The sequence below is a fragment of the Mus caroli genome, unplaced genomic scaffold (genome assembly GCF_978045245.1).
Source record: "Mus caroli unplaced genomic scaffold, Mus_caroli_1 scaffold_4, whole genome shotgun sequence".
In the NCBI taxonomy this organism is placed as follows: Eukaryota; Metazoa; Chordata; class Mammalia; order Rodentia; family Muridae; genus Mus; species Mus caroli.
The window spans coordinates 54,702,239-54,728,544 of NW_028227259.1; the positions used below are offsets into that span (position 1 = coordinate 54,702,239).

Below are 26,306 nucleotides of genomic sequence, written 5' to 3' on the forward strand. Positions count from 1 at the left end.
AATACTTGTTCCTCTTTCAAGAGATGCAGATTTAATTCCCAGCATCCACATGGCGTTTCACAACCCACTCTAACTCCAATTTCAGAGTACCTGGAAACCTCTACCTGTACCAGGCATGCAAGTTATCCAGATATACAGGCAAAAAACCCATATATAATAAAATAAAAAATTAAAAAACCTACTATCTGCTGTTTTGTTCGAATTCCAATGATCTCTAATACATTTAAATTAAATAACTTATAAAGAAAAATTCAGAATAGCTTAAATCAAAGAACACTTGGATTTTACAGTGCTCCAAATTAGTCATAAATACCAATAAGTACTGCGTAGAAACACAAAAGCAATGTAGTTAGTTAAATGTGGAAACACAGAGGATGGAGAGATGGCTCAATAGTTTAAGAGAGCTAGCTGTTCTTCCAGTGGACACGCACACACACTTAGGCAATACAGTCAATATATAAAATAATAAATGTGGAGAAGTTTAAAGAGGAAAATAAACTGTAGACTTTTAGATTCATGCATTTAACAGCTTCACTGGTGGTCTTATAATACACTTTAAACTAAGACCAATATTTTGAGAAACTTTAATAGATTTGTCAAAACTCAAAGGCTAACATTTATTTGTACCTGAAATGGCCAAAGTATTATTTGTTACAACAAAGACTCCAGTTACAAAAGCTATGTACTTTAAAAATTATATCTAAACAAACAAAACTTCTAACTTAGCTAATTAAGGCACTAACTGTTATTCATTAGACATGATTCTGCATAAGTAAGTCATTCAAAGAAACTAGACCAAATAGTAAGAACCAATTTTATACACTCTTAACTCAAACTAAACCAAAAGCAAATTCTACCTGGTCATTTAACTACTTACTTGCATAAAATACCCAGTAACCAAAGCTTTTCTTATATTAATATAATAGTCCCTGCTTGTGAAATCAGTACTTCGACGAGGCAAATTAAATCTGTCCATAATTCTTGATAGCTGCTGGCGTACATTGTCTGCCGACATCAGGGACCGGTAGTTAATGAAGTTGTCATAACACCACTGAACAGATTCATGATCTAAAACGTAGGAGGGGAGGAAGGAAAAAGAGGGGACCATGAAACATCCACACAGGAGAAAATTTGAAAGGCAACTTTTTATTTAAAAAAAAAAAAAAAAAAAAAAAGGCTACAGGGCTGGAAAAATGGCTAAGTGGTTAAGAGTGTGCTTCTCCTCCCCCCCCCCCCCCGCCCCCGCAGAGAACCAGAGGTTGGTTCCTAGCACCCATGTTGTGTGGCTCACATTGGGACAACTGTAGCTGCAGGTCCAGGGGGATCTGAAGCCTCTGGTCTCCTGAGGCACTTGCATTCACCCACAGACAAAAAGACAGTAACAAAGACCCACAAATAACACAAAATCTTTAGTAAGAAAGATGTAAAACCTAAACAACTAAGAGAGAACATTTATATACATTTTCTCTAAATAATTATCAACTTTTTGTTTGCTTTTTTGTTTGTTTTGTTTTGTTTTTGTTTTTGGAGACAGGGTTTTTCTGTATAGCCTTGGCTCTCCTGGAACTCACTTTGTAGACCAGGCTGGCCTCGAACTCAGAAATCTGCCTGCCTCTGCCTCCCAAGTGCTGGGACTAAAGGCGTGCAACACCACTGCCCAGCTAATTATCAACTTTTAAATAAAAAACAAGCAATAAACCTGATTCAAATGAATTCAAAGAAACAGTACTAAGGTTTCTGGCTAATCGATAATAAAACAATGATTTTGAATCAATGGTTCTTAGCAAATTGATTTATTTACCTATAAACAGCCACCTGGCTGTTTCCAGCAAAGGATTTATTAGACACTAGTAGATTCAGAGAACTTGGTAAAATGGCAGATTTTGCTCATTTTCAAAGAAATCACAGCCTTAGCTGATGAAAATAAAATACAACATTAATGAAGTGAACTTCAAACAAGTAGCATGATGCTCTCTAACTGCACCTAAACTAGTCCTCCTCACCAAGATGCTAAATTCTGACTGCACCAACCTTTGCCTCAGCAATTGACAAGCAAGATTTTGTTATCTGTGTCGTCCAAGGATTATGAATAAGCATGCCAAGTATTAATACTTTTTACTACCTATTATAAAAAGGTATTTCTCTAATGATTTCTTGAAAATCTTGAAAAACTTTCCAACTAGTATTATTCAACTCAGAGCTCAAAAGGTACCAAAAATATCAAAGGAAAAGAATCCTTTTGGAATAGCCTATTTTTAGTGACAATCACACAGGAAAACTGCATCATCTGCTTCACAGATCTTTTGATACTGATAAAATTGAGAGGGTGGCAAAACTGAAAAAGTGTAAAAAAAGAAAGCATTAAAAACTAGAACCAGGGCTAGAGAGATGCCTCAGTGGTTAAGAGCACTGACTGATCTTCCAGAGGTTCTGAGTTCAATTCCCAGCAACCACATCGTCGCTCATAACCATCTATTATGGAATCCTATGCCCTCTTCTGATGTGTCTGAAGACAGCTACAGTATATTCATATAGATAAAATAAATAAATCTTAAAAAAAAAAAAAAACCCTAGAACCAGGTTGGTCCTCCTCAGCTACTCTAATATCTGTAGTGTATTGTTTTGTACTTGGTGCTGGGGGATTCAAGCAACTGAAAAGTTCATCAAGTCTTTTAGACTTATATAAGTACACAGGCTTATCATTTTACAGAATACAATGCCATTTTAGAATTAAGAATAAACAGGAATATGAAATACATCTTCCAACTAAAGAATATGACCAAAAGCTGGGCAATGAAAATCTCTAAGGTGTTCACTTGCATACCATAATCAAGAGTGCAGCTTTTTTTGTTTTTTGTTTTTAAAGTTTCCCAATCTTTAAAACTCAAGCATCAAAGACTAACAAGAGCTTGGTGTGGTTAAACACATCTCTTGTCCTAGCTACTCAGAAAGAACATATTACCCAAATTTAATGTCTGCTTGGACAAATCAACTAACTAACCAACTGACCAATCAAATGATAATGTTAGCTATTCTAAACATTCAAAGGCAAGTCACTTGTACATTATTAGAATGAGGCCTCCCTACAAAGGTGTTACAAAATAACTGTAAACATTGTACAGATATTAAGATGTCATTTTTATTAACATGACATCTTAGCTTCCCTGTATTTACAAGATAAAAATTTCAATAAATAGAACATGAAACATTCAAATAATAGTATGGTGACCTGAGAACTTTGTTTTATTTTTAATTCTGTGTGTGAGCAGGTAAGCTACTGGGAGGCCCAAGTCTTCAGATCCTCTAGAATTAACAGTTGTAATCCAATGTGGGTACTGGGAACTGAACTCAGGTCCTAAAGAAGAATTGAAAGGGGCCCCTAATCACTGAGTCCTCTATCTTGTATTTTAAAAGGTAGCAGCAGTTAGTAAGACTGTTCTACTTGAAAGTGTCTGTTCTGTCACATACCTTTGCTGCCTCTGGTATAATACAAGGACACAAGAGTCACAGGTCTAAAACCCACCAAGGCTTACCACCCCCTTCCTAGTAACTAGAAGCATTTAATTAAAAACCACGCCTCTAGGGAATTAATATTACTTTCTAACTCATTTTCTACCTCTGGCTTCTTTTGCTAATACAATAAGCAGAGTAAGACATCTTTGGATATCCATTGTTTAATATTTTCACCAAACTCACCTACCCAAAAGTCAAAATACTTAAATACTACTAGTATATTTGAATTTCATAATTGCTTTGATATAAAATTAGAGAAATTTAATAACTAAGTGGGCAACTAGTGTCTTTTAATTTTATAGGTGAGAAACAACGCAAGTGAACTTCTACAGACCATTTGTATTATGCCCAAGAACAGGAACTCAAACCCAATGCTTGTTCAATTTCTTAGTTTATTATAAAAAATGATAGTGAAGATTACATGAAGTAACACAAAATTACTGAAAAATATGACATTTAGAAATAAAATATGAAGCATCACAATTTCTTCTATGTTGGCAGTAAATTTATACAGGCCTCATTTGTGTCACTGTATTTTCCAAGTTTTCTTTCATTGTTCCTCTTTCCCTTGATTATAAACCTAAACAATCTTGAAAGAATTGGCAATTCTACTTTAAATGCTAGTCAGGAGTTTTTTCTAACGAACCTTGTCACAGATTATAAATGAAATTGAGATGAAAAAACATCTTCTACATTGCAAGTGACATTCACCTTCAACCTAATTTTACTTACTTTGTTTAAAAGCGTGGTAGACATTCAGCAGTGTCAGATGATCTCCATCTATGTGGGCAAATCTCATCTTGGCCTCATCTGCAGCTTTCTTGGCCTCCGTGGGGCGAACAAAACACTGTGGGACTAAACAAGGTTGGTATGGGCCCAACACAAACGCCCATATCGATGAGTCACGCATTCACAGATAGAGGAACAAGGCCTAGCTAGGTCAGTTCACAGAGCATAGGGCAGGGCAGGATGGCCTCCAACTGCATCTTGGACTGTTTACTACCTTGATTTGGTACATCACCTAACCACATCTGTAAGACAAGAGGGTTTCAAAGCTACAGAGTACCTGATTATTTTAACTAGATCTAAAAGTAGGCATCAAAACAGCTATTCTGAAGGCCATCAAATTACTAGAAAGCTCAACTTATTTCAAAAACCAGTGCTGATAGCTCTACCAATAACCAGAAGTATGGTATCAATAGCCTTTTAGTCAACTGTAAATTTTCAAAAGGCCATCCACTCAACCCACTGAATGGCTCTAGTTAGGAAGCTGTACTTGCCCACTGAGTAACTAAAACAACCAGTCTACTGCCACATTTCTATCAAAATTGTTTCCCTAAATCTGTGGCTATTACCAACTGGTGGGTATCACTATTAGCACCGGTAAGCAAAAGCATATGTAAACATTAAAAAAAAAAAATTCAAGAAATCTTGGGTTTGATGATAGCAGTAGTGGTGGAAGGTTAAACCGCCTTAGAATTAAGAAAATTCCAGAAGGCTGGGATATTCAGTCTAATGTTGCAGCATTTTAATAATTAAAAATAAAAATCAGTTACTAATGCCCCAAGTTTAAAAAATTTTGAATCAAGCACTCAATATAAAAGTAAATCCAATATTAAAGAATTGACAATTAGTCTGAAACAGTCAATATTTCAAGGGTCATCAAATATTGAACTACAGTAGTTGTTTAGAGCCTCAAGATTAATTCACAAACTTTTAAGTTCTTACAAAATATGTGCTACATTATTTTAAAATACAACCTTCCTTAATTCACTTTAGCAATTCCAGTTATAAAAAGCAGTATCAAAGTAAATACTTAATAAGCTTGGGACTTTTCAATATATTTTGAAGCTCTTATAACCTTACTAATAAAAATCATGATCAGTTCAGATAGAAAACGGGAATAATCAACAATGAGATCAAACACAGCACCAAATTACTCTTTCACATATAGTTCTCCCCTTTAAGATGCCAAAGTAGCCAAATAAAAGACACCAAAGCAATCACAGTAAGCATTGTAGGTCTTGCTAATGTAACTGAAGCAAGGTAACTCATTAAAGTACAGAAACATCTCAGCTCCTAAGCACTAACACGAGAGCCCAGAACCTCAAACTAATGAGAAAAAAAGAAAAGAGGAAAAAAGCTTCACAAGCTCTAACTACTTTTTGTCCTGAGTTTTCCTTCACTGCAATTTCAATTATAACATTGCTTAAAAATAAAACACTATGTGTATGTTTACTCTCAACAGTGTAAAGACAACCACCAGTAAACCTGAGCTTTTCCTAATTCCTACCACACATAAAACTAATATCTAGCTTGATGAGTTCAATCTCACCACAATGGCCAACTGTAAAGGACTAACAACAGTACTGTCTACTATGTCTGATAATAAAAACCTACAGGAAAAGAAATCCTAGCAAATAACACAAGCACACTAGCTAATAATTCCTGCCCCTCTCTCTAAAAACTAACGTCGTTGGGAGAAATACAACGGGCGAATATAACAAACAGATAAGCAAGGCAGACAACAACCTACCACCACCTCTGCAAATGAGACAATTTATTTAAAGCATTGATACTGCCCTGCCCATCTGCTCTGAGTCTGATCAGTCATAACTCTGCAAGAAAACATTTAGCTACTTCTTAAGTAAAAGTCACACCATTAGAATATACCATACATCTGAACTATGCCATAATTTTATTTTTAGGAAACTCAATTATTAATTCCATATTTTTTAATTTATGGCAATAAGTAATCAAAACCAATAAACCACTCTGCAATTAAAAGTCAGTTCTCCTCCCCAGTACTGACACTAGTAGTATACAGTACTATGATTACTTTTAGCTTAAAAAAAAAAAATTCTTTTTGTTGCAGTATTTCTCCTCCTTTCTGGAAATCTAGTTTCCAAGTTAGATTAAGGTTTATTGTCACTAGGAAAGAGCACTATTTTCTCAATGTAACATCTAGTGTTTAAATTTTCAAGTTTATAAAAAAAGATTTCTGTAAGCAGGTGTTTTTCTGCCATTGTAAAAGAATATCAAAATCAGTTTTTGACTTTAAGTCCCAAATTACACATTACTACTTCTTCTATGTAACACTAAATCGGAAACTCAGGTTTGACACTGAATACATAGATGTAGGAAAGGCTCAATTTAAATGTAACAAGGGCTCAGTACTTTTAATAAACCATTAAAATGAAAATAATGGATCTAAAGAAAAAAATGCAGTTACAATTGCATTTATTCTTATTTCAATTTCTGTCTGTACTCAATAGAGCCAGTGTTTTACTGTATTTTGTGCATAAAACTTTACTTTTGTAAGAATTTTTACATAGGTATTTAGGAAACAAACTAAATTCCTTAAATCTATCTGTAAAATCTATTACCATACTGAGTAGTAGTAGTAATGATGATAATAATAATGATAATGACAATAATAATAATAATAATAATAATAATAGTAGCCAACAGAAGGGAAGTCCACCCAAACTCTCAAGAGCTGGGTTTTTGGTCCCTCTCCCTCTATTACCTGACAACATAGCAGTAATAGATAGGACCTCATTAGAACAGTTGTAGTCACAACTTGCAATAACCATTTTAGCCAGCTGTGGATCTAAAGGGAACTCCGCCATCATGGATCCCAATTCAGTCAGATCTCCATCATCATTTAAAGCAGCCAAATAATTCAAAAGTTCTAGGGCTCTCATCAGAGTTTCAGGAGCTAAGAGAAAAAGGTAATCTATTAGACAAGTTGTCTTAAGTAAGCAAAAATATGACAAAGTGAGAACTATTATAAGCAATCTCATTTTTCATTCATTACTGGATCCAGTTCAGAACTCAAATTGTCATCAAATTTAATAATACAGACAGAGCAAACAATACCATACTAAAATGACTTTCAAGCCAGGCATTGTGGAAAATACCCATAACTCCTACATTTAGAAGCCAGAATCTTTAGGATATCTTTAGTAAGACTAAATTAAAGCCAGTAGACAATTATTTTTCCATGAAAAATTAGAAGTATAAAATTAGACATAAAAAGTAGAAGAATAAAAATATAATTTTTATATTTGTTTGCCCTGGCAATAATTCAATTAATGTAAACTCCCAGAATAACATCTAGAGGGACTTATTCACTCTCATTAATTAACTGGCACCATTTTCTAAGTTTTACTACTACCCCATAAAGCCAATTTTAATGCATAATGGAGGCAAAAGGTAAATGTACTTAATGCATATGTAATCTATAGGATTTAAAGGGAAACCTCTTTGGTTAACAGCGCTGATAGAAGGCTGTGAGTCATACCTGGTGGGTCCATAAAATCAAAGTGTACCAAGTCATCAATCCCAAGCTTCTTCAGCTGTAACACAACCGATCCTAGGTTAGAGCGCAGGATCTCAGGATAGGTGTTGTCCTAATAAAACAAACACGCATGTTATGGTAATAATGCCCTCTGTCCTTGCCCCCTTAAGCCTCTTGCTTTGGCATTACATAACTTGTATGTAACTACCTCACAGGGGAAAAAATACTTGAAATTATCCTAAAAGAAAAAAAAAGACTCATAATTTTTTCAACTACGTCTGTAATATTTAAGCTTTGGAGCTAGCCACCTCAACTGATATAAATCAGATGTATCAATACACAATACCATACATCATTTTGGGCAAAGTTAAGGCACTTAAGGCTCTAAAACAATGGTTCTCAGCCGCCTTAATGCTGCGGCCCTTTAATAGAGTTCCTCATGTTATAGGGACCCCCCCCAACCATTATTTTCATTGCTACTTCATAACTGTAATTTTGCTACTGCTATGAATTGTAGTGTAAATATCCATGTTTTCTGATGGCCTTGGTTGGAATCCCAAAAGAGATCGCAAATTACAGGTTGAGAACCACTGTTCAAAATGGTTAGCTGAAATAAAGGAAGTTCTGTTTCTTCAACTAGAATACTATGTTCAGTCTTCTAAATGCACATGGTATAGCATGACTCCTTACCTGCATTTCTGTTTTATAAGCTTTCTCTGTATAAAGCCTGAAGCATTTCCCAGGTCTGGTCCGTCCAGCTCGACCTGCCCTTTGCTGAGCTGAAGCTTTACTAATGGCAGTCACCAGAAGAGACTCGACTCTGATTCTAGGATTATATACCTATTAGAATGCAAACAGTTTATGATTCTTTCTTCAGCAAAACACAAAATTAAAACTAACACTTGCAGGCCACAATTAATGTCAAATATCTGACAGTTTGTCGACCATGACAATCAACTTCCACACTGTTCATCTCATGGTCTAACTTTCTTTTAGGCATTCTGGCTACCATTCCAAGAGACTAACATACATCTGTCTTTCTTAACTTAAATTTGGCTATGTTGTTTAGTAAAGAATTTTGCCTGTCCCCTACCCCAAGGAAAGACAAACAGACAGCAATTTAATATCTGTTCTTAAGAACAGGCAGTAAGTTAGTCACATGTATTCACTTTAATGAGAAATTTTTCTATTAATAATACACCTAAAGATTACAATGTAATAACTTATCTAAAACATGTTTGAACGTTTTAGCAACTGTTTACTTAGAAGTAACTCGCTCCTTTCCCTAGAGGATTAAAGTATTCCAAAAGTATGCCAGGTGTACAAAATAAATTAATTCTGGACAAGTGGTTGATCTACATAAGCATGATCCACAATTTTCTATTACTACCACTTTTCTCCATACATGGGACCATATGCCTAAGACACCATCATCATACATAAAAGGACACAAAACTTTTATACTGGACCATGTGGAAAGTGTGGCCTAGATTACTGAACACAGCGTTAATTCGACAGCGAGAGAGAACACAGGTATCATGTTATACATTTGAAAATGAAACCCAAAATTAGAGAAGTAACCTGAAAAACTGTTTTAGCCATTTGATGAGCAAGCATTTGGCACCCTCAGCTCACATTATATAAAGTAAGCTCCCACCATAGCTACCTTTTGTTTTGCAAATCCAGGGTCAATTACAAACACCACACCGTCTATTGTCAAAGAGGTCTCTGCAATATTAGTTGACACCACCACCTGTTCAGAAATTAAGCAAAATTACCATGACTTAACTGTCACTACTACTGTCACTAACAAAAGAACTTTTAAACTAGTAAATAAGACAAACTAAAAGTGTAATATTAATCATTTCAATTTATCTGAAATAGCAATTCTTTATCAATACATGATAATCAAGCACAGTGATTATACAAAAGGAAATGTAGCATCAGCATCAAAAGCCAAATCATAGAAACACACTACTAGGCACAGTTTAACATCTCTTAGATTGACTATCCCTTCAAAGTTCACAAAGCATGTATTCCAGTATTTCCAGGCAATATTTTCAAGGAAATTTTTACATATATAACACAAAGACACCAATAGTTTAAATAAAAGTGGCCAAGTGAACAAAATTAAATATATAAAAACAAAAACCAAAAATTAACAAAACCAAGGTACAATCCAGTAAGAATTGGCAGATCATCACAATGAAATGTAAAAGGTTTAGGAACAAGAGTACATAATTTAGCAAAAAAAAAAAAAAAAATTATTACAGGGAATGATACTTGATGCATTCACATACTATTATGATATATTCTAGAATTTGCATATTTTTCTTAGCTTTTAGAATGGCCTCAGAAAGTAGTTTGAGAGGGCTTACTCAGCTTAGAGTGCTTGACTGGCAAGTCCAAAAAAGTAAGTTTGGTCAAAGAAAAGAGGGGGCGGGGGAGACAAATTGGTTTTACTTGGGAAATGGTATTAAATACTTTTTCTACTAAAACAAAAGGAAATGGATGTTTCTTGATGGTAATGCTGACATTTGGTCACATGTATTCAAGAAGTTCACAGAGATGTATCAAAGTCTGCTCCCACACAGCCTTTGTAATTTGCAAGGTGAGGTTAGATATTGAAAGTGTAAATGACAAAGAAATGCTTTGAGATTTAAAATGGGGTTATCGTCTACTTGAAGATAAAAATAGGTTTTTAGTATAGGAGCTGAATGTTAGTCAAGGGTTTATACATAAGAACAACTACAGAAACACACAAGAACTGAGAGAACTTGTATTCATCCCCATTCTTTTACTTCGGAAAAAAAAAAGAGCAATCTTTTAATTAAAAAAGCTTAAATTCAGTGTTAATGTTCACTAGTTTAAATAATATAGATTTCATATATAACTGGAAAATTATCCAAAATACTAGCAGAAAACCTTAGCAGATGCAACAAGTTATTTCAGAATTATTTAATATAAAAATGTCTTTTGGGCCGGGCATGGTGGCGCACGCCTTTAATTCCAGCACTCGGGAGGCAGAGGCAGGCGGATTTCTGAGTTCGAGGCCAGCCTGGTCTACAGAGTGAGTTCCAGGACAGCTAGGGCTATACAGAGAAACCCTGTCTCGAAAAACCAAAAAAAAAAAAAAAAAAAATGTCTTTTACACGGGTCAACTTAAGAAAAACACATAAATAGCAGAAGTTATTTTCACTTTCTATAGATCACATATTTTATACAATCAATAATTAGAAGAAGGGAAACCAGGCCTAATAACATCAATGGTAAGAAGCGTAGAACCCACTGCACTATTCTTATAAGTTTTGCTGTACTTGAACAAAGTTAACCAAGTATCAGAATAACCCTAAGTGTCAATTTGCTTTTAAAACTCCCCATACTAGACTAGTTATAGTTAACACAGGTTTGTGGGGAACAAGATTAGAGATCTGATATTTGAAATGCCATATAAATACCTAGAATCATGTACCTTTGACTTCTTCAGTAAGAAGATCATAGTTCTGAATGTATTTAAGACAGCAAAGCACGACAATTATTTTATGTTAAAAGTACATTCCACAGGGTTTTTCTAATATACAATGTGATAAAAGTTCACGATGTTACCAACTTTAAGGAACTACAAATGAGCATCTCTGTTAGAACAAAAGCACTGCTTGTCACTTGATAATCAATTTTCAAGTAGCATACACCCTCTGGATATGAGGAATAGATGGAGATTCACATTTTGCGCAAAAAGAGGAAATGGGTAGTGTAAATGTCACCATGCTTCTTAGAATAGGACGTAACTTCAAACTTGGGAATTATATTTTTTTCCTAAAATTTAGTATTTGAAGATTATGATGCCCACAAGTAACACAAAGAAAACCAAAACTATGGAGCGGGGTTGCCTGCTTCAATTAGAAATACAAATACAGTTTCATGTTTTAACTTTTAAGTATCTGTTGCTAGGCATATTTCAAATTCCTGGGGCTTCTGTTTGATACTCACTGAAGTCTATACCACAGAAAGGACAGGATTTTAAAACCAAAAAAAGTAGTAGTTTTAGGAACAAAAAGGGCCAATTTTCACAATAGTTGTTAGAATGAAGCTTATTTCCATAGACTTGACTACTAAATCTGAAAACAGCAGGTGCAGCTAGATAACAAACACACACACATGAATGAATGAGCATACGCAAGAGACGGTTTACAGAGCTGCACTGCAACCTCAATCAGGTAAAGCAAGCAGTTAATCTGCTCTGGATGGAGCAGCTCACCAGTCAACTAGGAACTAACCAGCAAAGTGGTCCTCAAGTGGTCAAGGGATTTGCTTGGGAAAAGTAGGAATGTTAATGCCTGTTCTAGACTATAACTTTGTAATATGTGTTCAAAATTAGCAAAGTGTTAAAATCTCAGGACTAGGAAACTCTCTTAAAGTACGCTGCTGTAGTAGAAAATAAGCCCTCAGTCAGTTGGCATCAGTGTGAAAATTTTTAAGTTATCTGTAACTAAATAAAACCAATATTTAGTTCACTAACTGCTCTTCAAATAGAATTTAGGGAGCTTGGATTTCCCTGCTTGAATACTGTTTGTCCACAATTACCTAAATTAAGCTAATTTTCTTTTTTTCTAGCCACCAGAACATGAAGAATATTCCCCTCCAATTCAAAGACATTTATTAGCTTGTGTGGTTAACTATCTTTAAATAATGGGATCAATAACCCTTCTTTCAAAACCATGGAACCATCTCCACAAGGGCCATGTCCCATTTTACTGAGCAATTCGTATTGTGAGGCTTAACAGTACTTAATTAGCTATAGCCTGGGCAACAGAAAAGAACCTAACTATTTTTGCCTGGAATGGCCTCATACTCGCTATTCCTACACTAAGGAAACTCAAGTACAATGACTGTCAAGTCCAGACTAGACTAAGTTTTTCTTGTTTCTGTTTTTATATCCTGCTGTAACTTTGAGCTTGGTGTAATAATTAAAAATAAATCATCACTGTAAAATGACAAATATACAAAATACAAATACTTTCACCACAAATTTAGTCCTTCAGGCTCTTCCTGGACAGCATACTAACTACCACAGAAAACATGTCCTAGAGAATGCACTGATGGGAACTTTAACCTAATGAAGCACTAAGTAGGTCAGAAACTAGCAAGAACCTTCTCAAGTTGAATTCATGCTCTGGTATTTTTCAACAGTGCAGTCTTATTTTCAAGTTTACTAAGACCTCAATTTTAACATCTTAACTTATTTTGAAAGTGGTACTGAGCACAGTGCCTCATTTGGAGTACCCTTGCTCCCTCACCCAAGAAAACTACATATCCCTCTACCAAACAATGTTAATATGAATCGTGCCTTCAAGGAATTCATGTATTTATTCAGTGTGATTAATGTCTCAGATTCTGTATAGAGCCAACATTTAACACTTGTAGACTTAAAATTCTATTCTCTTAGTCAAAATTCTAAGAAGGGGACAAAGCACAAACTTTTAAAAAAAGTCACTTAGTTTTGGACTGCCATATCTAACAGGAGAAAGACAATATTTGGCCAACTTTCCCTTCCTTGTTCAGATCATCCTAAATATTCTACCATCTGCTAAGAACAAACCACCTCTGTGGGAAAAAGTAGTTCTTTTTCTTAAAGGGTACAAAAGTGTAGTTTAATACACTCTCATTCCCTTCTGAAATGCAGATTACTTTGTTATGGCCAATCACTCATCCCTGGCTTTGGATGACTGATGGCAGTGATTGTGCGTTTTGTTCTTTTCTTTTGGGAGACAGGGTCTCACTATGCAGACCAAGCAAGGGTGCTAACTCCTTTTGTTTAGGCAGGTTCCATTCATAACCGAGACTATTTTTAAATTCTTTATCATCCTGCCTCTTCTGCCATAGACATGTACCATGGCATCTAGCTTCTAATTTATGAGTGACGGTATCTCATAGGTTTTCTACTGTCAATAATATGGCTATAGAGAGTATTTGTTACCTTTCTTCCAATTGCTCCATTCTGTTTTTTTGGAGGTGGTGGCTCAAAAATGCGTTGTTGCTGCTGGGGTGGAAGTGTAGAATATAATGGAATGATTTTAATATCACCAACTTCAGGGCCCAAATCATCAACTTCACGCTTTATTCTCTTACAGGCCTCATCAATTTCCTACAAAATAAAAATGTTAAGAGTATGAAAACAAAACTCATCTTCGTATGCATTCCATTCAACCTGTCTATAATGTGCCTTCATTTCATGGATAACCTATTTCAAACTTGGTAACCAAAATTAAATTTCAGTGTGATTTTTGAAACAACCAAAGAAATTTTGATTTCTGTATTGAGTCAAATATGTAAATACCATATTTGCATTCCATACCCCCTTTCTTGAAGACTCAGACATCCTAATTAATTCTCAACAAATTTTATTAAAATTGAAATTTCCCACCCAGGAATATTTAACTGCACCCATAACCTTTTCATTTTCACAATCTAAAAGAAACTGATGTGTTAGATATTTAAAATACAGCAATTAGGCTTTAATGTCACATATCACTAATGCAATTATATGGAAGAATTGCTTCATTGTGCCTAATAAGAACAAGCACCTTTACAGTATCAACATAGATATTTCATGAGTATGCTGACACAAATGTCTTAGAGCCACTTCAGAATGTTCTCCACCATGGCAAACTAATCCAATGCATTTGTATTAAATACAAATGTAAAGAAAGACACAATAAATGCATTTGGGAAAGGAGCAGCAGCTCTGGAGGCAGCAAATGGATTTAAAAAGGAAGGCGGATGGTGGACAATAAATGTTTTGCTGAAGCAATTAAACTTGAAAATAGATTAAACAATTAATAAACCATCTTTCATGCATTAACTAGACAGCTACAGTAACAAGTTGTTTACTCAAAGAGTATCGTCAAGAGAAAAAAAAAGGATTTTCAGGTAAATTGGTTTTGTATCAAATTAGATTTCCTGATAATGATTTTAAACCAACATAGTTTTTGTGTCAAATATAAATTTGGGGCTAGAGAGATGGCTTACTGTTAAGAGCACTACTGTTCTTCCAGAGGATCAGGGTTCAAATCCCAGCATCCACATGGAAGCTCACAACTGTCTGTAACTCCAAGATCTGGCACACTCACATAGACATACATGTAGGCAAATCACCAATGCACATAAAATAAAGGTAAACAAAAAAAATTTTTTTGAGGTTGGCCAGCAGTTAAAACTACTGGCTATTCCTAGCACCAATATGGTAGCTCACACCCACCTGCTCTGCTCCGGCCCTGAGACCACAAGGTACACATCTGATGCACAAATATAATATATACAAGCATGCATGCATGCATACACACAAAATTAAAAAAAAACTTTAAAAAATATAAAATTCTTGGATAGAATAATAACCCTTTTTGCCAACTAAAAAATAGCAAATTTCTTAAGGTTGTTTGATAGAAGGAAATTACTCTGAAGAATCCAAAGTTTGTTTTGAGATCAAGTTTCTAGAAAATGAAAAATCAATGCCATTTATTTGAAAAAAAAAAAAAAAACTAAAGTCTTTTTAAGAAAAAGATGGCTTTTAAATGCTCTAAATAGATAAGAATGCCCCTGCTGGCATGGAGTTAAGATCCCTATCAGAGTGAAAAAATTTAAATAAAGAAAACTAGACTCCTAGTATTTCAGATTTGTTTATACCAGCACACATTAAGAGATAAGCCTAACGTCTACATTTCATGTACTAAGACTTTTAACATAATAAATCTATGCAAAACAAACCAGCTGAAAGTCTTGAAACTCAAAACCTATCTAGAGTTCACAACTATAATTTTACTTCATTTCACAACATGCCAGCACACAGCTGAAAACAGGAGGCTTACTGCCTTCCTTTCCCCCCCAAGGAATGAGATGAATTACACTAAGCTGACTCAGAAAAAAAGCCCGTTTGGTTCTCTCCATGAGATCAGCTGAAACTTCTAACACCATTCAAATATGCCTCGTCAGAGTAGATTAAGTCAAGAGAAGTGAGAAGCTGTAGAAACCAAACACAAGAGGACAAAATGAATACCAAACATAAGCTTCAACAGTCAAGAGCATGAATGTTGTTTACATGCTATTTGAGAAGCAATTAGTTAACTTTCAGAAGTTTTATAAAAAAAATTTCCATTTTAACTTCATAAAAAGGCTGAGTAGTATCAAAAGAGGGAAGACCAGAAACCTGTATTTTCAACACCCCCTCAGCTCACAGAAGAACTAAGGGAGTGTATCTCCACAGGAAGATAATTAACTAATACCGTTCCCCAAGACATTGGCAGTATCTAAATGTCTTTGCTGGTTTTGCCTAAAAAGTACTGCTGCATCTAATATGGGAAGGTTGGGATGCTGATAAATGTTCAACAATGCACAGGAATCTGAGAACACAAAAATTTCAAACTCACAGGATAAATAGTATTTTGAGAAAACCATGTCCAAAGACACAAATCATAAGGACAATTTCAAAAACAAACCAAGGGGGTGGGGGACAAAAAAAAAAAAAAAACCAAACTACCACCACAAAACCAGGGATTTAAAAAATTATCCCAAATTCATAGCTCTTAACTGAGTGGCATCTGCCAAACTATCAGCTAGTTAGCAGTTCTATAGGAGTTGGACACAATAAAAAGAACAGGTTGTGGTGCAGTGAGGCATGCCTTGGGTTTGCATGAGATTAGAGCAATTTCCCACAGCACGGCTTAGGTGCAGTTATACGCATGCATCACAGTGAGGATCTTCTGGACTGTAAAACACCTCTCTGGAAAAGCAACCCCACAGCTTTAATGACGCAAGGAGCTTGCAGATACTCTATCTCCCTACAATAAACTTCACTTACTTCAAAAAACTTATTAAACAGAAGCCAGAACTTGTTTTAACAAATGCTCTTCCTGCAGAGCAGAAACCTACTGACCACACTCGAGACAGACATTCTAGAACAAGACTCAGACCTTCTACTGCAAAGGCACCCATATACTTAAAGGGATTTACAACCATCTACCATTTCAACTGTATACTTTTCTTCAACCTTTAAATATGAGCATCAAAAAAAGAGGTGGTTAAATATTGCCTATATTCAAACAATTACACTGAAAACCTGAAGGACTGAGATGAGAAAAATACAGCCAGCTCGGTCATGTTAAGTTTAGAGTTGTTAGCTAATGGACATTTCTACACAAAAATTACATAAAGCAAATGATACCTCTTGACCAGTCAAGAAAAGAAGAAGGTCTCCTTCCTCCTCTTCACACATATGTATTTGAATCACTGTCCGAATTGCTGCTTCAAGATAATCTCGCTCTGGTTCTGGAGTATAAAAAATCTCAACAGGATGTGTTCGGCCAGGAATAGTTAAGAGAGGACAGTTATCAAAGTAAATCTGGAATTTCCCAGCATCTAGGGTAGCACTCATGACTATAACCTGCAGGAGGAAAACAGAAAATTACTCAAAGGAAAAAAAAAGTAATTACCGTTCTATAAGTATATATTATCAGCTATAAAGACAGCTTTGAAGGCTGGGCATGATGCTATGTCATCATTAATCCCAGAACAGAACTAGGGAGGCATAGGCAGGCACATCTGAGTTCAAGAAAGCCAGAGCTACATAGTGAGACCTTGTCTTACCACCATCCCTGGGAAAAAAAAAAAGACAGTCTTTAAAGAAACATTAAAAATAAAATGCAGGCTGTATAGTGGCACACACATTAAACCCTAACACTCAAAAAGAGGTAGAAATAGGTGGATCATTGTGTGAGTTCAAGTCAGCCAGGGTTAGAAAGCAAAATCCTGTTTAAAAAAAAAAAAAAAAACAAAAATAAAACATAGTAAGGAATAAAGTGCAGTTGAGTTATTTACATTTTAAAATACTAGAATATGTGATAAACAATCCATAGGTCTATGTAAGGGATACACTCATTCTCACCATGTAAGTAAAGAGTTAATATGGAATATGTAATGATACAATTCTATTTTATTGATGTAATTAATACATTGCAATATTAATAAAATCCAATAGACCAAATAGGAATTTGCCTTAAATTAGGCACAGCTATTTTCAAAATCTAAAAAAATCTGGTCTTTAGGTTGGTTGGCCAGCAAGGCACAGAAATTTGCACATATCTACCTCCCTGGCCTTGGTATTACGAGAAGGTGCTACCACACTCACAGAAGACTGTAAGCAAGTGACAAAGGCCTTTAATTCCATCACTTGGAAGGCATAGTTAAGGGAATCTCTTCAAGTTCAAAGCCAGCCTGGTCAACAAAGCAAGTCCAGGAGAGCCAGGGCTAGCAGATAGAGAAACCAGTCTCAAAAAGCAATCAAACAAAAAAATCAAGTGTTTCTTTGGGGCTAACGGCCCATGTTATACTAGGGAATTTAATACGTCTGGCTTCTGAAAGCACCCAGTTATGTGCACATTCCTGCACATGCTACCTAAGCACACACTTGGCTCAGAGGTTAAGAGCATCAATTGCTCTTTCGGAGGTTATGAGTTCAAATCCCAGCAACCACATGGTGGTTTCACAACTTCCATAATGAGAAACAAATAAAGAACCTATGGGCCAGACTGAGCGGGGCTGGAGTGAGCAGAGCCAGAGCCAGAGGGAGAAAGGGAAGGGGAAAAAAATTAAAAAGTTACTTCTTTACCTTTAAATCTGATCTCTGTCTTACAACTTCCTTTAGAACACCCATGAGAATATCTGTAGCCAATGTTCTTTCATGGGCCTCATCAAGAATTATCACACCATAACGCTCCAGGAGGGGATCATTCATGGCTTCACGAAGTAGCATCCCATCAGTCATATACCTGTAATCACAAAGACAACATTGGTCAAAATCATCTATGTAATTTTAAAACTATCCTAACATAAGCAAAAATTATAAAAGTTAAGCTTCTAAATAGTTTAAAGAGACACTAAAAAGTTGTATTATCATAAAATCTTACCAAATACTACAATATACTGAGAAATATAATACAACACCCAATCACAGTTGATGTAGATAGAATGATCACATGGTTTCACACAAATGCTAAAATTTGGTCACTTAAATGCTTTTAAAAAATTCCTTAAAAATAACAAACAACAACAACAACAAAAAAACCACATTTAAAACAAGCCAATAAAGAAACCATTTTAAGTTGTTTCATGCCATCACACTACTAAAATATTACTACATGCAAAATGTAAATTTTGGGAGTAAAAATGAAACCCTATTTTTTAAGGCAATAACGTAACACAGCTGACAGCACACAATGACCTAAAGGACAAAATGAGTTCATTCATAAAGGCTCTGGGACTAAGACTGCATCAGCACCGTGAGAATACTGATACTTAGGTGTAAAATCAAAAGCAAATGACATCAAACTGAATGATGACTCGAAAAAGAAAAAAAGCCAGGCTTCGAATGGCTTCAGAGAAGGCAGTTAATATGGAATCCAACCATTACAGAAGAGTCAGTATCAGATCAAGGGTGGTTTGTAAAACATTGTTTAGGTCACTGTCCATTCCATTCTGGCCAGTGCTGTCACTAATACAGAACAGATTCTTAAGTTTGGCACAGTATGCCTTAAGACGCTAACGTCACAGTTCATGGTCAGTTAAATAAAAGCCGATTATTGTACTTAAAAATTTAAGTGACGTAACAAAAATCCAAAGCCATTATTTACAACTTAATTTTGGTTCTTTGTCCTGTAATCTAACCATACCTAATCTTTCATAAATCAACTTAACTTCAGTTTATACCATCTCTTGAAGCAGTTCAGCAGACAACACAGTGAACCCCTCTTTATTTACTCTAAGAGTAATTCTAAGTTTTTTAAAACATTTGGCACACAAGTACATCTTCACTATATTTATATGCATGTGAGTCGATTTGGGAGCAAGGACTTACTTATATAGCTCTAGCTGACTTAAGACTCTTGCGTGCTGGCAAGAGTCATCATACCTGGTCCCTATTTATACAGCTTGTGTTTCTACACTGTTCTTTTCAAAATAAACCATCACTATTTCTGGAATCAACTCCAAGATTTTATTTTAAGAACATAAAAGAAAAACTCACTATCAATAAAACAATGTCATAACAAACCAGCCTGGTACCTGATAAGCCACACTATGGCTTCTTGATGCCTTGAAATTTTTCATCTTTTTGGGGGCATTGTGCAATAATTATTTTCAGATGAGCTACTGACACAAGCTAGGCAATCCAGTGACCAAGTAAATGCCTTAAGTACACAAAACTCTTGGTTTAACTTTTAGGGGGACATGAAAGAAGTGGTTCTTATTTCAACAATATTTGCTCAAATACCTATTACACCTCAAAACTGTTTCTACACATTCCTGGACTATCAATTGCTAGTCTTTCAATAAGAAACCCTGTATTTCTGAAAGCATTTTAATTAGCAAATTAATTCTGTTATTTCAAAAAAATCACTATGTATTTAAAATGAGACACAAAACTAGATCAGTATCAAATATTCACAGAAAATGACAAACACCAAACTCCTATCAATTACAAGACTTCAACTGATTCTAAGATGTACCTCAATTTATAAGAAAGTTTCAAAGCTAGCATATTACAAGTAACTTGAACAGGCTTCCAATCATAATTATTTAATAAAATAAACACAAAGTCAAAATTGTTGAATAGCCCTAGCCTAGCTTGTTTGTTTCAACAAATATATACAAATAACATAGACCAATAAACTGTATGTAAGCTATCCCTAACTAATGAGAGATAATAAAAACAAACTGGGTGTGCCAATGAAGGTGTTTCCAGAAACTTTAAAGCGGGGAGGCGGGAGGACCCACTCAAGATGTGGGTGCAAATATGCCATAGGCTGACATCCTAGATTAGAAACCACCTGAGTGTTACTTCTGCTGTGCTACTCCACTGCAGACAGATTATGATCAGCCACCTCACACTTCTAACCACTATGCATTCTTTTTCATGATGTACCCCACCACTTCTTAAAAGGTAAGCCCAAATAAGCTTTTTCCCTTATATTGTTTGTCTGGTTTATGGTCACGGCAAAGAGAAAAACACTCGGGAGGCAGAGGCAGGTGGATTTCTGAGTTCGAGGCCAGTCTGGTCTACAAAGTGAGTTCCAGGACAGCCAGGGCTACAGAGAAACCCTGTCTCAAAAAACCAAAAAAAAAAAAACAAAAACCCAAAAACAAAAATAAAAAAAAAAAAATACACTGATTTACGAACATAAACAAGTTTATAGAATGCAATTCTTTAAATAATACAGAACTGAGATTTCTGAAAGACATTGTCATCTTTGAATATGGTGTCCTTGCAGGACTGGTTTCAGTACACAAGCATCTGTGTGAATTCTGAAGTCTTTAATATAAATTAGCCTAGTATTTTCATGTAACTCTGAACATTTTCCTACATATTTTAATTTCTAGATATACAAAACATAACAGAATAACAGAATGCCAATCTTTTTTTTTTTTTTTTTTTTTTTGGTTTTTCGAGACAGGGTTTCTTTGTGTAGCCTTGGCTGTCCTGGAACTCATTCTGTAGACCGGCTGGCCTCGAACTCAGAAATCCGCCTGCTTCTGCCTCCCAAGTACTGGGATTAAAGGCATGCACCACCACGCCCAGCCAGAATGCCAATCTTACATCAAGTTTTACAGTTTAGGAAGGAAAACCAAGTTTTTTTCCTAGATTATTTTTAATTTTCATTTTCACAAATGCAAACCCAACATGTCAACTCTATTTTTATATTCTTTATTATACATCATGTAGCTATTGAAAAAAATCTGGATGACAACAATTCACACAACAAAACAAAAACGGCTTTCATTTAGCAGAAACAGATCTATAATAAAGACAGTCCCCAAATCTTGGGTAGTTGTTCAACTTTACCGTAGCTTATCTATGTACTAAAACATAGGACTTCTGATAGGTTAATTTAAAATACTTACAGCATTAAATAAAAACTTCAAGCAAACCTTAAAATATGAATAAAAGTTTTACAAGGAGATAGTTATTAAATTTTTAATATTTAATAATACTGAAACTCTTTAAAAACAGTCTATAGTCCCTGGTTATGTTATAGATATATCCAACAAACAACGTTTGGATAGTTGATAATCTCAGTGTCTACATCCAGAACCTATCAATTAACTATCTCCATTATAAACTGGTCACTCGAAATGATCTTTAAGTCTTCAGAAGAATTTTTTATCTTAATAACAGGTAACATTACCAATTTTCAAGGTAGCTCAGTATATCAAAAAATATTTCTTGGTAATTTTCACAGGATCAAGTTCAATCTGACAAGAATAAATTCAACAGGGGTGGGGGGTGGAGAGATGGTTCAGCTGTTAAAAACACTGACTGCCCTTCCAGAGGTTCCGAGTTCAATTCCCAGCAACCACATGGTGGCTCACAACCACCTGTAATGGGAACCGATGCCCTCTTCTGGTGTGTATTCATATAAACTGAATTAATAAAGCTTTACAAAAAAAAGCTTAAAAAAAAAGAATAAATTACAACAGTAAAGCAAATTATCAGTTACAGTGAGAAATACTAGATGTGTGCTCATCTAAAAATGAAATATACAACATTTTAAGTACCTTAATGTTCTAATAAAACAAAGCAAAAACCAGGAAGAATCATCAAACCCCTTTGTGGCATATATACATACATACACATTCATCCTTGGCTGAAATGCTTAGCCCAGACACACCCCAACACACCACAACAGTTTTGTTATGTCTCGTATATTTAGCCTATGCTTCAAATTTAAGACATCTAATCAAGAAAAAGCCTTAAAATTTAATAACTGCAAACAAACAAAAACCAAATTATTTAAATACTTTCACAACTCCCAACTCTAAAGGCAATACTTTGTACTTTTAGAACAGCACGACAGAAAGTTGAGTTGTACTTTCTATGCAGTATTTTCTCCAACAGTTGCTGTGCAAACAAAGCAAGTCCTCAAAGCGAGCCTTCTACAAGTAGTTTTTTGCAAGTGCATAAATAGTAGAAATAAGTAGATAATCAAGTTAGCTTACATTGATAAAAGTCAACAGAATTCTATTTTCAGGGTGCAAAAAGAATTTCCCTTGTAAACCTAAGGACCTGAATTCATGCTAATGATTAGAAAAACCAACTTCTGACCTCTAAAAGCAGCACAGCACATTGCCAGCATACAGATTAAAAAGAAAAAAAAAGAAGAATTCCACTTGAAAAGTAACTATATTTCAGTCAGGTGCTTAAATATTCAACTAACCAATTATTCTTTTTTTTTTTTTTTTTTTTTTTACAGCAATAAAATGAGTTTATTTTTGGCTCACAGCATTAAAGGTTTCAGTCTGTGTTGACACACTGTGGCAGGAGTATATAGCAGACCAAAACCAAAACTGCTCACCTTGTGACAGAGAAACAAAAGGGCCAAGATGCCCTAGTCTTATAATAGGGTATGCCCCTAGTGACTCAAATGACCACCCCCAAATTTCTGTCACTTCTTTTTTTTTTTAATATTTTTATTACATATTTTCCTCAATTACATTTCCAATACTATCCCAAAAGTCCCCCATAGCGCCCCCCACTTCCCTACCCACCCATTCCCATTCTTTTGGCCCTGGCATTCCCCTATATTGGGGCATATAAAGTTTGCAAGTCCAATGGGCCTCTCTTTCCATTGATGGCCGACTAGGCCATCTTTCGATACATATGCAGCTAGAGACAAGAGCTCCAGGGTTCTGGTTAGTACATCATGTTGTTCCAACAATAGGGTTGCAGATCCCTTTAGCTCCTTGGGTACTTTCTCTAGCTTCTCCATTGGGAGCCCTGTGATACATCCAATAGCTGACTGTGAACATCCACTCCTGTGTTTGCTAGGCCCCGCCAATTATTCTTTACTCTCCAACCTTAGAACACAAAGATCAAACTAAACCATTTAGCTTACACACTATACTTCAATAAGAATGGCGCTTACTACTATAAATTACTTTTAAATTGTACAATTGTGGCTTATAGTAGCAGACCTGTAAAAACCTCTTATCTCAAGCCCTAAGCGTATTTGCCTACATTCATTCCACAATGACAAACATCAAATTTTAATTCATGCTAACACTCCACAACTGCATTTCAATTATTGTGTTACATAGAACTGCTTTCTTAAGGTCCTTTTAAATTAGTTTAAATTAGTTACTTTCCTTTTAAATTAGTTTAAATTAGTTACTTTCCTTATTGTGAGAAGACCCCAAGACCAAGGCAACTTTTTTGGAGGTTTGTTTTCAGTTTCAGAATGCTGACTACACACTATTAATCTGAGTGTCAGGGAGGATGAACAGGGAGGATGGCAGCAGGCAAGGTACTGACACAGTAGCTCAAATCTTACCTTGCTATCACCTGGAAGCTGGGGAGACAGAAACAGACAATGACCCACCCACCCTATTGACACATCTCCGAGAAGACTCCTGGGAAGAGTCCTACCCAAACAGTTCAACTGGGAACCAAGCGCTCAAATATTTGATCCCATGGAAGCCATTTTCATTCAAACTAACGCTGGTTAGTAAGATCCTATGATGTATCAAGCTAGAAATGTACTACTACCACTACCACCAGCAAAGCCATGTTGACTACACGCTATTAATCTAGAGTGTCAGTATATCATGACTGTACACAGATCAACATACTCAGAATCCTTGAGGCAGTTATCAGCCCTTTCTCTGAAAACTTGCAACTAATTATCACACTAATGACAAGGCTGAGACCCAACTCAAGACCCTAGGATAGAGGCATCATCATGGTACTCAAATTCCCCATCTGTTAAATCACTGTGCCCTGTTGGCTATTGCTCCAGACTCTAAGTTCTTACACAGCTAGCACTTCAGTATTAAATTTGCCAGGTACTACATCACAATACTCTGGGTACCAACCTTAAATGTTCCCTACCACCAACAGCCTTACTGAGAAGTGTTTCTATTTTGCTTGGTAGGATCTTTTGACTTCTTTCATGTTCTTGCCTATGAAGAATGCCTACCTTTTATATTAAAACAATTCTACAAATTTTTTTTTACCTAGATTGTATAAAAATACTTTGTGTTACAAATGTATTTCCTTCAGGGTTTACATGTGACAGTTTATACAATGAAGTTCAAGTCTGTTATTCATTTTCCCTCTCATATTTCAACTGTGGCTTCCTGTCTTTACCTTTTCTTGGCTTCCTTGCAGCTTAACCTCAAATTACATAACAGATAAAATTCTCAGTAGAGTATCAGAACAGTAGTTAACAGAACAAACTCATATCCCTCCAAAATCAATACTTTGTTTTATATACCAACTCCAGATGGAGTCTCCTTTAAAATTCCCAAATTAAAGTTAATAAGATAACCAATAAAGATTCAGAATGAAAAGGAAATTACATAAATCACTAGATCGCCATGCTCTGCTTCAACAGAACCTTAAAGATAAAGGCCCTTTAGTGAAATCTTCCCCTTTTCATAATTTTGCTAAACATTCTTCAAGATTCTTGTCGTCACAAGCTACACACTCCTCTATTGCCCATTTGACTTCCTTATAAGTGGAGAAGGGAAGAACCCACCAAGTTCCACATACAAGGCAGGCATAGGAAACAGACTCAAATTCTCTCCCAAATTTTTAGCTCCACTAAGCAAGACAGATTTAAAATGCCACCTCTGATCTTATACTGTGTCCATAATTTAGTTCTTTAATAACTTAGAGTAATCTGGCATAGAAATGCTTATGTAAGTTTGTTCAATGCTTGAAAAGTTTTATTAAAGACAAAATAACTGTGGTACTTTCTCAAGCAAAACACTTAACTGTTCCACATGGTCAGGAAGCTCAGGTAGAACTCAGCTCTAGGCAATCCTAATTTCTAAAGCAAAAACCAGGACAGGTAGGACGATAGAGACCCTGTCTCAAAACAGCATGCACACACACACAATAGAGAACCGTAAGTTGTTCTGATATATACTCACACATGTGCCACGGGCCATGCTCAAACCTACACACATATTTAACGGCTAACCTTTCCCTTAAGGGAACAAAGAAAACGGGGGGTGGGGTGGGGGTGGGGAGGACACTATCCCATAAGCCTGGAATTCTTTGACCATATACCTGAATCTTTCTATTTGCTTCAACTGGATCTTAGACTGAAAACGTCGACAAGACTGAAACAGAGCTCACTGGTAAAAACCACCTGCCTCACAAGCTAGCATTAAGGTCCTGGGTTAGACTCCACACCACCACCAAGAACCAAACCAGTTTCTCCATCAATTGTGATCCCTGAAGTTAATTCTTCCATATAAACATGTTCTGCTTCAGATATCTGAAACTTTGTGTTTATATTTGCTCTTGAGAGCTATAAACCAGATTAATTTCTTACTACATTGTTCAATACATAAAGCACTGTTTAATGGCTACAGTGCTATTTCTTGGTAAATAACTGGGTTTCCTCAATATCAAGCTACTTCTATTGTGCAGCTGGAGGAA

General features: G+C 35.6%; 1 protein-coding gene across 1 annotated transcript in view; it reads right to left on the reverse strand.

Moving 5' to 3' along the window:
* Dhx15 (DEAH-box helicase 15) overlaps positions 1-26,306 on the reverse strand; it is a 42,075-nt gene that overhangs the window by 2,989 nt on the left and 12,780 nt on the right. Inside the window, exons 4-12 of the mRNA XM_021162456.2 lie at positions 18,477-18,636; positions 17,034-17,252; positions 13,794-13,961; positions 9,483-9,569; positions 8,507-8,656; positions 7,820-7,928; positions 7,043-7,234; positions 4,246-4,368; positions 878-1,068 (exon numbers count right to left, since the gene is read on the reverse strand). Coding sequence (XP_021018115.1) covers positions 878-1,068; positions 4,246-4,368; positions 7,043-7,234; positions 7,820-7,928; positions 8,507-8,656; positions 9,483-9,569; positions 13,794-13,961; positions 17,034-17,252; positions 18,477-18,636 — 1,399 coding nt within the window. The remainder of the gene's footprint in view (positions 1-877; positions 1,069-4,245; positions 4,369-7,042; positions 7,235-7,819; positions 7,929-8,506; positions 8,657-9,482; positions 9,570-13,793; positions 13,962-17,033; positions 17,253-18,476; positions 18,637-26,306) is intronic.